The sequence below is a fragment of the Schistocerca serialis genome, chromosome 8, assembly GCF_023864345.2.
Source record: "Schistocerca serialis cubense isolate TAMUIC-IGC-003099 chromosome 8, iqSchSeri2.2, whole genome shotgun sequence".
Taxonomy (NCBI): Eukaryota; Metazoa; Arthropoda; class Insecta; order Orthoptera; family Acrididae; genus Schistocerca; species Schistocerca serialis.
Window position 1 is genome coordinate 244,177,136 of NC_064645.1, and position 13,867 is coordinate 244,191,002.

Consider the following 13,867-nt stretch of genomic DNA (forward strand, 5'->3'; position numbering starts at 1 on the left):
TTAAAATTGTCAATGTTCAATTCAGGTTGTATTAAAAAACTGTTGATTTCCAACAAGAAATGGAGGAACATTGTATTAAAAATAAGAAGAAACCAATACAGATTCATCACATTGCACTAGAAAATGCAATTTTCTCAAAAAAGGTTAAAGTTAAAAAATGCAAAACAAAAACATAAACATCACTTTAGTACTTCATCGATTTTCTACAAAACATGTTTCTGTTATCCATAAAAAACACTCGCTCTTGTCAGTAATAACAGGAAATCCTTGCCTTTGATCATGAGGAGGAACATTGTGTTGAGTACAAAATAGCAACAATAATTATATAGATTTTTTTTTATTTTCGTGCTTATAAACTGTACTTGATCAAAAGTAATTACTTTGATTACATAAAAGAGCAGAAATTACAGTGTCAACAAATTTTTATTTACATTTTGTAGGGATATAAAATTCACAATGAACTAACACTGAACAACATGAGATTCTATTTATGTGCAAAATAAACAAAAAATAAAGAAATAGCTGGTTTCCAGTTTCTCTGTGACACATTCATTATGTTTCTTTCCCTATCAGTGCTACCGGTAATTGTAACATTTGCTGTGTCGTTTATGTACTGTATCAAAACTTCCGAATTGTAGTTTAGATAGAGCGCAGCTCAATGCAGAAGAGAAGATTTTGGGTGAATTTTCAAGAGGCTACTCTCTCCTACATGAAAAGTTAGTATGTGACTTAATTTTTTTATCATAATAAGCTTCCCTTAAGAGCACTTCTTCTGTAAGTGCGACTATGGCTTACCTTACCTACCTTACCTTATCTTCCTCTCTGACATTTGTTATAATTCCTTGGTAACCACCTGCCATTTTGTCAGAGTGCAAGTTGTGGCAATAAATTTTGTGTGGATGTGATATTGATAAGTATGAGTTATGCTTTTTGAAAATAAAAAAAAGCATGTATATACTTTAGTAGGAAATGTCCTAGACTGGCCTGCTGTTGGGAGCAAGTTCATTCCTATACCTTGGCAGTATTAACCATATAATATACAGTTTAACTAATATGTATAAATAATATAGCAAAGATGGCCCAAGGTCACCATCAATTACCTAAATTATCCACCTGTAGCAAGTGTCTTAGAACAAAAGCAATGATAGTGTGTGTGTCTATATATATATATATAGACACACACATACTAGATCTATGACAATATTTTGCCATTGATACTCAGATAGCACTTTGCCAAGTAGAAGTCGACCTTAGCATCCCTCTCCCACAGAAATTCCACGCCAATAGTGAATTCAGTTAAACCATTTACAATTAGAATTGAACAGACCAGGGCTCCATTTCCTATAACTACCTCATCGAGAGCCTGCACGTTGACACATTATGACCTGTCGCATACTGCTTCAATTATCTTTCAGTTTTGCATGGAAAACTGCATTAATATTATTAAAATTATTAAATAAATCTATTATTGTAGTAGCCAGAGGGCTATTTATTATTGACTCTTCTTCTATTAGAATTCAGCAGACCTCGGTCTAGGCCAAACATTACACAGCAGAGGTGCTGCCAACGATGTCATAAAGTTAACACAACAGTCCTTTTATCTTCCACGATTGCAAAACTGTATGTTTGGCAGAGTGAACTGACCCTCCCACCGTTGTTACTAATCTTATTGGGTGTAAACACCTGTAGCTGTCTAAATTTCAATAGACATTCCTCGAGTAAAACGGATGATAAAGAAGGGACTTGCCCCCACGCCATAGGGTATATGGTTAGGTAACAGGCCAGTATGATCTATTTCATTTTTACACGTTCTGTCATCTGGTGCCAGACTATTATAGTCACTACTTGCCCTAGTAATAGAGGGTGGTGTGTCATGAACTATTCTTTTGACAGCAGACAACTCTATATATTACTAACTGAGATGCAACACTATCGTGCCGTTCTGGCAAATCTTTACTTAATGCAGTTTTGATATGATTTAATTCTGTCATAACTGTTTCTTCTAAAGTGTCTCGCTGAGATAATGCTTCAGTAACAGACTGTTTTGCAACACATGGTAATTGTAAATCTAATCTTTTATTTATGTGCATCATCATTTGAAATCCACTATGAAAAATCCTTCAAGATACTTTCTCCCCTTGCATCAAACTGTTCATTGATCTTGACCTCTTGTTCAGCCATAATATTATATGCTTTTTCATTTAGCTTATGAACAGATTCTTTTATATAAGTTCGTTTGGCAGAGATCAGTCATTTGGCATCAGGAAGGCAGTTTCGGGTTCTCTGATTTTGATTGTTAAAGCATCCTGTTATGACGACTATTTTGTCATTTTGGATGACATTATACCTTGTTGTAATGATAAACCTGCTACATCACTTGACAAGTTGGTTTGTTTGGATGACATACAATTTTGATTAGATGACAGTACATGATGCATAGTTGACATTTCATTTGGCTGTACTGATATGTTTCCAAAATTCTTTTTCATCATTGCCTCTAAACTTTGATAAAGTGCTATAAATCTATCTTGCATAGGGCTAGTCAGTGGAATAATTTCTTCCCTCTCAGTATGCGACTCCATTTTGCGTGTGAAGCGTCATTGTTTTCAACAGCCACATCAGTTAATTCACAAGCCGCAGCATATGATTCTACTTCATCATATATTTCAGATTCCATTTTTACAGACTTTCCTATCTGTGCCATAACAGGTTATGACTAAAATTATGTGAGTGAATTTATGTGTTTAATTTAATAAAACACATAAACATTAATGCTGGAGTAGTTCTTCCAGAAGGCTTTATTTCTGCTGAAGCTAAGTACTGTCTAGCAGTTCTGTCTCATAATTTTATATTTTGTGCACAAGCATATTTGTGAGTCTGGCCACATAACACAGTCCCAATCCCCCAGTGCATGCTGTTAGTCACATCAACCACTACTGGTTAATTTTGGAGGTGTGAATGAGAAAATTCTCTTACATCTATGTTCTAAATGTCTTCCATGGGAGTTCTGCCTTTCCATTGGAATGCTCTCTGGTGTGTTGATTCATAAAGTAGAGAAATTTTCAGCTTTAAACCAGTACTGGTGCCAGAAGCTAAGGTACGTCACAGTTGTATATTGACCGTAGTCTGATGTGGATTTTGTGTAGAGGGGGAAGTGAAGCCCTCTCAATAAGCTCAAAGGAAATTACAAAGCAGTGTACTGGTAAAAATGTCTAACCTAACTAATCCCACCTCTCCCTCTTCTCTTATCCCATGCCCGCATCTCGTGGTCGTGCGGTAGCGTTCTCGCTTCTCACGCCCGGGTTCCCGGGTTCGATTCCCGGCGGGGTCAGGGATTTTCTCTGCCTCGTGATGGCTGGGTGTTGTGTGCTGTCCTTCGGTTAGTTAGGTTTAAGTAGTTCTAAGTTCTAGGGGACTGATGACCATAGATGTTAAGTCCCATAGTGCTCAGAGCCATTTGAACCATCTTATCCCAATCTGTCGTACTTCATTTCTTCTGTCCTATTTTCCCACTTTTTTTATAAATGTTTAAGTGCATTTTTACAGATATGTGTGTATTTTTACATATTTTAGCACCTTTTGCTGTTATCCAACTCCCCACACAACTACCTAACGCCTTCATTTGCCTAATTCCCACATTTCCCGTTTCCCATTTATAAAAAAAGTGGGAAAATAGGACAGAAGAAATGAAGTACGACAGATTGGGACAAGATGGTTCAAATGGCTCTGAGCACTATGGGACTTAACATCTATGGTCATCAGTCCCCTAGAACTTAGAACTACTTAAACCTAACTAACCGAAGGACAGCACACAACACCCAGCCATCACGAGGCAGAGAAAATCCCTGACCCCGCCGGGAATCAAACCCGGGAACCCGGGCGTGGGAAGCGAGAACGCTACCGCACGACCACGAGATGTGGGCATGGGATAAGAGAAGAGGGAGAGGTGGGATTAGTTAGGTTAGACATTTTTACCAGTACACTGCTTTGTAATTTCCTTTGAGCTTATTGAGAGGGCTTCACTTCCCCCTCTACACAAAATCCACATCAGACTACGGTCAATATACAACTGTGACGTACCTTAGCTTCTGGCACCAGTACTGGTTTAAAGCTGAAAATTTCTCTACTTTATGAATCAACACACCAGAGAGCATTTCCAGCTCCATCTTCTGCACCATTTCAAAACAGTACTCCTTTCCCTTGCTAAAACCTTTTCCACACATTGCAAGGTTCCATCAAGATTCAAACTCAGATTGCTGAATTCAAGTTCCAGAGTATTAATCATTACACCATGGAACCACATGTTACTGTCCCATTCATTAAATGCTACTTAAACCATGGAATCCCACACCGCTCCTAACAGCCTAACTATAAAAATTCCTTTCTCTGCATGCCACCCCTCTCTTCAAAATGACTTTCACCTTTTCAGGTGCCACCAGTCCTTGTCCCTCATAAATCAGGTACAGCAAAAACATATCTGTACGGCACAGACATCCCAGAACCACCCCTGCTCCCTCCGCAAGATACTGCTACTATGCATTTCCTACTATATACATCTATGCATTTCCTACTACATGCATCACATCTCTGATATTAATTTAATTGGATGTATAAAAAATCAACTCACCAAGCGACAGCAGAACACACATAAATGAGGGTTGTAACGAGGCAAGCTTTTGGAGCCAGTGGCCCCTTCTTCAGGCAGAAGGGTTGAAGGAAAAGGATTGGACAGGTCTAGGAAAAAGAGTAGATTTCTGGAAAGTCACCCAGAACTGCAGGTCAGGAGAGACTTATTGCATGGGATTACTGATTGTTGGGGACTGCATTGGATGAGATGTGAAAACGTGAGAGCTTTGTTGTTACACCTCTGAAACTGAATCTCTTTGACTCCAGCACCTTAGCACCTAGCAGAGCATTCCAGACACCGCTTGTGTAAGTTATCCAGCCTGCTGATGTCCTGCTATCGTCTTGTGGCACCACTGTCCAAACCCTATCCTCCTATCCTATCCACAGTGTTCCTCATCACCAGTCCCTCATACCACTGCCTAGCTGATCTTTTCAACTAGCCACATCCCTCTAAACTCCCTTCAAACACTCCATTGTATCTAGAGCTTATGAAATAATCCCAGAACACTGTTTTTACCCTTTTCATCAAAATCCTTAGCCCCACTAAAGTTTAAGTGCTATACAAAGGCCTCACCTTCAGCCTTACAACCAAATTTAACCATGTTGGGCTTGTCAAAGACCTACTCTCCTTCTCCCAATCCTTGCAATGGAAACACTTCTTTGCCACCAGCCCTTCCAACCAAAACCAAACTAATCCCAACATTGAACCCTGCCTCTCCCAGTTCACACCACCATCCAAGCATAAACCCCTCCCACCTAACCACCCCCTGGTCACCTTCCAGAAATTCCTTACCTGCAACCTGGCTCACCATCCTTCTTCAGGCCAGTTCCTAAGAACACTAACCTTCCAGCAGATGAAATGAAAGCCTCACACACCATCAAAATAGATCCTAACCTTATCATCCTACCTGCAGCCAATGGTTCCACCATTGTCATTATGAATCACCATGACTACCTGGCAGAAAGCCTCTGCTGATTGTCTGACACCTGCACATATAAACTTTTGTGGAGTGATCCCATCCCAGAAGTCCAACACAACCTCTCTCCTGAATCCATTTTCCTCCTCACTCCTACGATCCTCTGTATACCCAACTTCTACATGCTTGCCAAAATCCGCAAACCTGTTGGCCATTGTAACTGGTTAGTGTGCTCCAAAAGAATTTTGGCCCTAATTGACCAACACCTCCAACCTATCACTCAACATGTAGCCTCCCACATCAAAGATATCAACCACTTCCCTTGCCAACTTTCCACTACCCCATACTGATACCGCTTGGATCCCTACTGATCAGTGTAGTTGCCACTTCCCTCTACATAGTGATACCTCATGCCTGTTGTCTTGCTGCTATTAAACACTAACTCTCCCAACATCCTTTAAACTCCAAACCCAAAACCTCATTCCTTATACACTTTACCAACTTTATCTGAACTCACAACTACTACTCCTTTGAAGGGAAAGTATTCAAGCAAATCAGCTGCACAGCCATGGGCACCCGCGTGGCACCCTCCTATGCCAAACTGTTTACGGACCATCTGGAGGACACCTTCCCCAGCCTCCCAAAACCCCAAACCCGTGGTCTGCTTCAGGTTTATTGAATAATCTGGATTCAAGATCAGGACACTATCTCATTCCTTCACAACCTCAACACCTACTCTCTCATGCACTTCACTTGGTCCTCCTCAATCCAGTGTGTCACCTTCCTGGTCGATGATCTCCTCCTCTCTCATGGCCTTGTCCAAACCTCTGTCAACATTAAACCCACCAACCACCAATGGTACCTGTCATCCCTTCCACACCAAAAAATTTCTCTGTACACCCTGGTCAAGTGGGGGTCAGAGTATCTGCAGTTATGGGAGCTCCCTTGTCCCATTTGCTGAAAGTCTCACAAAGGCCTTCACAGACACACTATCCCCGCAAATGCAGTCCGCAAGCAGATTTCTCGTGCCATATCTCCACATACTCCCAATCCTCCCACAACCCTCAAGAACCAGCAACATAGGAGCTCTACCATCATCATCCAATACCACTCCAGACTGGAACAACTGAACCACATCCTTCGTCAGGTCTTTGTTTATCTATCATCAAGCCCTGAAATGAGGGACATCCTGTCCAAGATTCTTCCCACTCCTCCTAAGTAGTGTTCTGTTGTCCACACAATCCACCACAGGGATCTAATCCCTGGGAAGACCCAGATGCAAGACCTGCCCAACACATCCATGCAGTGCTTTCTATTCCAGTCCTGTCACGGGCTTATCCTACTACATCAGAGGTTGGACCACTTCTGTCAGCAGCAATGTTATATAACACCTTAGCTGCAATAATCGCTCAACTTTTTATATTGAAATGAGTACCAAACAGCTGTCTACCAAGAAAAATGGCCACCGCCAAACTGTGGCCAAGAGCAGATTGGACCACCTTGTTGCACAACATGCTGCTGCACACAACATGCTGCTGCACACAACATGCTGCTGCTCTTAACACGCAGCTGCACATAACATTTTTGATTTCAGTGGCTGTTTCACAATCAGGACCATCTGGATCCTCCCTTCCACCATCTGCTTTTCTGAGCTACACAGATGGCTACTATCCTTACACACAATCTCTGCTCCTGAAATAATACCAGCCTCAACCTAAGGTAACCCACTGTCCTCTTACCCTCCACCCAACTCTTTCTGCCCCCTCAGCCCTGTCACCATCTCACAATTCGCCTCCCCTCACCCTTGTGCACTGCTATCTTTTGGCACACCCACCTGTCTTTTCCCCTTGTCTTTTTCTCCTCTCCTTTCGTAACCCCCCCCCCCCCCTCCCTGTCCCTGTCTGCCACTGTGCCTGACAGCCCTGTCCTGCCACCTCTACTCACTAAATGCTCCACCAGGCAGCACTGATTCCTCTCCCCACACCAGTGCTCTGCTACCCCTCCCTCTCCCCCTTCCTCACCCAACTCCAGAATGTTGCTCCCATTCAACACATTTCTCATTTCTGTTGCAGTCTGGCCAGAGAAAGTGGTCATGTGTGTGTGAGGTGTTTTGCTTATGTGGGTGTGGGTGCATTTTTCTTTTATGAAGAAGAGTTTAGCCAAAAGCTTGGTAAGTAGCTCTCTATTCTTTACGTAGTGTTGTTGATATTACAACCTGGACTTTCTATTGTTTGAATCTTTATAAATCTGTTGATTACACTGTAGGTACCTGGTTAAATATGATTAAGTTAGGAAAAAACTCACTAATTAGTGAAACATATGTTGACTACTAAAGTTAATCATTTTTCACTGGTTACAGTGGTCACACTGCATGCTCTAAATGACAAATGAGACAGTCATTGTGCTGTACCACTTTCATAGTCAGTCTGCTTCATGTATCATGCACATTGTTATGTTTTAAGATGTGAAGACAAGCTCATGATTTGCAAGTCACAATAAGCTTCTTTGGTTTAAAAAGTGTTGCAGACCTTCTGTTTAAAATTAAAAGGCTACAGAGTTCAAAGACTAATCCACAAGACACTATAATTTCCAGTTTTTTCTTTCAGCCAAGTACAGCACAAATCATTTCAATGAGTTTGCTGCTACATCAAGTTGTGCCAGAAGTACTATAATGTCAAATACTTTATAATGCAAAGTGATTGTGAGAACTTATTATTCCTTATACTTGGAAAACAAATACAAAACATTGTTTCCAAGTAAGGTTGCTGAGTCTGTTTTATTTACTACTTCTCTTCAGATTATAATTACAGAGTAATGTGGCGCAGCCATTAAAACACTAGACCCACACTTGGCAGAAGAAAGTTACATATCCTCATCTGGCTATTCAGAGATAAGCTTTCTGTGGTTTTCCCAAATCAGTTATGGTGGAAGCTGTGGTGATTACTAAAGTACCACTGGTGGGGACACTCAACAAGAATACATGAATATCCAAAACAAAACGTGTTTTATTCATAAGTTTCAGTTCTGAATGTTCGTGGCACAAATCAGTAGGTAAAGGTTTATCACTACATTGAAAACAAGTTGACAAAAGTTCCTTGTCTGGAAATTTATAAACAAAACAAAATAATCTCTTCCAGTTAATTAATTCTTGAATCACTACTTTGAATGCAAACCACGGTCTAGTGGGCAGTCTATTAGTAAAGACTTCCAATGAAAAAAATGAAGTCTATTCAGTGAAATATTGCCTTAGTCGCCACGTAATGAGAGGTCTGAATTACACTGGCAAAAATTAAAATTTGCACTTAAAGTGTCTTCGCAAATTTAAAGTTTGGTACAACAGCCTGAGAAAAGTCTGCCAATCAGTCCGGCTAAAACCAAACATTGTAGAGATACCGCACCTTCAACACAACGGCATGCTGACAAAGTGGACTTTGCAGAGCTGCCAGCTTAGCCCTAAATATGCTGGTGGCAGATTCATGGAGGATTGCAATTGATGGTGTGATGTGTTTGTGGAACCATAATGGAGTGTGGCATTGTCCACCTATGAAACCAGTGATGTGTGCACATCCTCACTGCATGACCACCTCACTGAAGAGGCTATCTGGTGCTGGCCTTCGAACTTTGCCAAATGTTCACCTTTAGATGCTGGCCTGCTGTATGAGTTGAGTGGTAGGCCACCCACCACACTACTTCGGCAATGTGGTGTCAGCATATAGTCATGACATGCACACTATTTTGAAAAGAACACAGCTATTTTCTTTCCCCATCATTGTTTGGTCTGAGCTTATTTTTCTGTCTCTCAACAACATCATTGTCAATGAGACTTATTTCCTTCATAGCTTGTAACTCAACTTCAGAAACATGAACAGAAGGTCACTATTAAATTGACATTCACAGGGGAAACAGAACATCAAATCACCACTAAATATACAATATTTGGAGCAGAAAACTTAAAGACATTGTTGAGGGATTGTGCACATGCTAAGGCTAAACATGACACAAGAAATTGTAATTAGTTGACAGAGCACATGGAAAATGTGTGTGTGCAGTATTTAGCTTAGGCATTCTCTTTGACACAAAACTGATTTCTTTCTGCAACATGTTAACACTTCACTTTTTTACTTTGTAGGTTACCATATTGTATGTAGCAGAGGAGAAACACTGAGATAACAAAACTCATGGAACAGCAATACACACACACACACACACACACACACACATAGATGTCAGTAGTATTGCATTCACGAGGTGTAAAAGGGCAATGTGTTGATGGAGCTGTCATTTGTACTCAGATGATACATGTGAAAAGGTGTCTGATGTGAATTTGAATGCACTATGGGAATTAGCAACTTTGAACACAGAATGGTAGTTGCAGCTAGACACATGGGACATTCCATTCCAGAAATTGTTCAGGGATTCAAAATTCCATGATCCACAGTGCCAAGTGTGTGCTGATAACACCAAATTTCAGGCATTACCCGACACCAGGGATAGCGCAGTGGGCGATGGCATTCACTTAACTGTGAGCAGCAGTGTCTGTGCAGAGTTGTCGGTGCTGACAGTCAAGCAACACTGCGTGAAATAACCACAGAAATCAATGTGGGATGAACAATAGATGTATCTGTTGGTACAGTGCAGAAAAATTTGGCGTTAACAGGCCATGGCAGCAGACAACTGATGTGAGTGCCTTTGCTAACAGCATAACATCACATGCAGTGCCACTTCTGGGCTCATGGCCATATCTATTGGACCCTAGGTGACTGGAAAACAGCAGCCTGGTCAGGTGAGTCTCTATTTCTGTTGGTAAGAGCTGATGGTAGGGTTCAAGTACGCCACAGAGCCCATGAAGCCATGGACCCAAGTTGTCAACATGGCACTGTGCAAGCTGGTGGTGGCTCCATAATGGTATGGGCTGTGCTTACATGGAGTGTACTTGGTCTTCTTGTCCAACTGGACCAATCATTGATGGGAAATGATTGTGTTCAGCTACTTGGAGGCCATTTGCATCCATTCATGGACCCTCATGTTCCCAAACAATGATGGAATTATTATGGATGACAATGTGCAATGTCATTGGGCTACAATTGTTCGTGATTGGTTTGAAGAACATTCTGGACAGTTTGAGTGAATGCTTTGGCAACCCAGATCAACATAATCAAGAGGCCAGTTTGGGCACAAAATCTTGCACTGGCAACGCTTTCGCAATAATGGATGGCTATAGAGGCAGCATGGCTCAGTATTTCTGAGGGGACTTCCAATGACTTGTTGAGTGCATGCCAATTCGAGTTGCTGTACTAAGTCTGAAGAAGGTCTGATACGATATTAGGAGCTGTCTCATGAGTTTTGTCTCATCAGTGTATAGTGTAGATGTATCATTGGCTCTCCACCCATTACACTCTGGAATCTGATCCATGTTTTTTGCCAGGAGTATAAAGAAAAATGTAATTTGGATTATTCAACACAAAAGTTACTGAAAATAATGGCTCTTAGTAGTTCATTGATTACAATTTATTATTATTATTATTATTATTATTATTACTATATTAATGGATGATTTTGTTCGTATAATGCATTGTAATTAGGTAATACTGTTTACCCACCATAATGGATCTCAGGAAATATTGATAATGATTCAGGTATGATTACAGTTACTGGTACTTAGTTATCTGAAGTAAATAGATTTTGGAATGAGGGATCTTCTGCATATTGTTCATTTATAGGTGGAGAATTGTGTTCAGTATCCTTCGCTTAGTAACTACAGTGCTATGAAATGAAATAAGAACCACCATTGCTGTAGAAACAGTAACATCAGTAGAAGGTACAAGAACTTTTTAACATGACGCATTTCACTTTAGTGTGATTTTCTGTGCAGAAGTGGCATACAATGCTAGAAGGAAATGTAGCTCATTTAAGTTTTTAACATCCGGGGACATAGGTACATTACTGCAGTCTCAAAGTATAGTCATTTTATTGCAGATTTGTGGAACAACTGTAGAATACCTATATCATACAAATAATCAGAGGTGTGGAAATACCAGTTCAGAGAAATCTAGCATGTTCTCTGTGTACACTATGTAAAGCATTAAGTGCAGTCCCACACTGAGAAATTGTAATTTCTTGTGCAAAACATATTGGAAATGTGTTGGAATCATGGAACATCAGGTAGAGTAGTTTATGCAAACCAATAAACATTGAAATTCATTTAACCAAAAGTGCTGTAAGATGGATTATCTTAACATTAGAGAAGCAAGACGATTTGCTTTGTGTAACCATCACTACAGCTTAATAAAAGAGTTATATCACTCTTCACTCCTATAGGGCCGAGCGGTCTAAGGCGCTGCAGTCATGGACTGTGCGGCTGGTCCAGGCGGAAGTTTGAGTCATCCCTCGGGCACGGGTGTGTGTGTGTTTGTCCTTAGTTTAGAAAGTGAACCTTGAGAGTTAAAGGTAGAACACTGGTTATATAAAATGTCATCTTGTCAAACCCAACCTTAGCACATTTCTTGTTACAAGGTGTCTGTTCAGTGTATCTTCATAGATTATATACTTTTGGAATGTACTGCTTCACTTATTGAATTTTATGGATTTTTTTGTGTTGAAGGGAATTTTTCCATTGTATACCTTTTGTGTGGGCAATGTTATGCATTCTGTCCAAGTTTTCACAGAGCGAATGAATGGTGAGTAAGTTAATTGTCAGTGTAAAAACTAGTGGTTAAAAATCCAGGCTTATTGTTTGAATAAACAAATTCACTAAACTGTGCCAGAGTAAATATTATTCACTCTGTCTTTTTCATTCTCAGTGTGGCTGTGGAACAGCAGTTCTTCTAGTGAAATTCTGGCTATCAGTCTATAGACTTAAGAACATCTTCAGAAGTGACTGCATCTATAGCGAATTTATTTTTTTCACTTGCCTGGTTGATAGTGGCAATGTATTCTTCTGACACATGCACCCTCCCTGATTTTATGCCTTTGAGTTTCAATAAACTGAAGTTACTAACAGATGGAAGAAATGATTGACCTCGTGGTAAACAGCGAACGAGCTTACAAAATATTCCCAAGTGAGTGAGTGGAAACAAAGGTGGACAGCAGTATGATTTTTATTCTCACTGACATGAGGTGGTATTCTAAATGTAATAAAGCAGAAATTAACAGTCTTCATTTGTAAATTTATGGCCAGTGCCAATGTGATATCGGAAGACATGTGCCTTATTGTCTTTAAAGTTTATGAATAAGAAATGTGTTGGCCCACAGTTACCTGTAATAAAGAATTTCTTGCACTGGTATATTTGGCAAAGGGAGGTACTGCATAAAATCAAAGCATATTCCAAACACATCAGCTGATCCTTTGCATTTTTCATGCACTTTTTGCATTTTAGAATAAAATTTCTTACTGTAATATTTATGAGCCCTAAGTCCTCTAGCATCTTGCCTCTTGGCAGATTCACATAAATTTGAACATGAAGTTCATAGGAGTTCTTTGGAAGAGAGTTAAATTTTCAATTTTGCAGAATTATTATGCTAGGTGCAAATTGAGATGCGTATAGCGCATGTGGCGTGGTGCCGCGCGGTGCGAATTTTTATAAATTCACAGGTTCAAATGGGACCACCGAAACTGGGACGCGGCACACTCCTGTGTCAATTCGCACGGCGTTGTAGTTGTGGCACCATTTCTCGTGCCACGCGAGCATTTCGGGAGGGGCGAGGCAGGGAGTGGGAAGGCAGTCCCGCTATGTGCTCACTTCAGCAGGGCACATAAGAACAGTGGAAGTATTGCCTATCCCAAACATACAGCCTTACAGTATATTGAATATTGTTGCCACTGAGTAGTTTTTCGATTTTTGCCGTTTACGCCCTCCATCTCTTTTCGTTAGTACATAATAGTTTTCAGTTAGATATATCTGTATAGTTTTTTTCGTTTGTTTATTCTTTTGTCAAGAACAATGCACAGTTCATTAACTGGTGTGAGCTGTTAGCCACTGGGATTTCATCTTCTGTCTCCACAATGTTTTCAGATCGCAAAAACGGACAGGCGATTCATCGTGAGGGCAGTGAATAAGAAAGTAAGAAATAGTATAAAATCGTGTTATATAGAAGCAAAGCTGGAAAGTAAAATATGTCATGTACTTGCTGCCTGTTACGTTGGCTTCTTTCTACAATCTGTTACAAAAAGTTGGAAATTGGTAATTTCGAAAGGTATGACCCCTTTGTGCTCCTGGCAAAAAACGTCCAAGATCTGAAGTACTAAGTTTAACTGTCATTACTTGGATATGGATGTAATAAGAGACATATACTACCTACATGTGGACAGAACATCTCCGCTGTAA

At 40.4% G+C, this 13,867-nt stretch overlaps 1 protein-coding gene across 2 annotated transcripts in view; it reads left to right on the forward strand.

Annotated features, from left to right (window-relative positions):
- The window catches only part of LOC126416046 (uncharacterized), a 116,680-nt gene that overhangs the window by 70,700 nt on the left and 32,113 nt on the right, over window positions 1-13,867 (forward strand). Inside the window, exon 3 of one of the 2 annotated variants that reach the window (XM_050083516.1) lies at window positions 7,616-7,713. The exons of the other annotated variant lie outside the window; for it this stretch is intronic. Coding sequence (XP_049939473.1) covers window positions 7,616-7,713 — 98 coding nt within the window. The remainder of the gene's footprint in view (window positions 1-7,615; window positions 7,714-13,867) is intronic. 2 annotated transcript variants of the gene reach the window in all.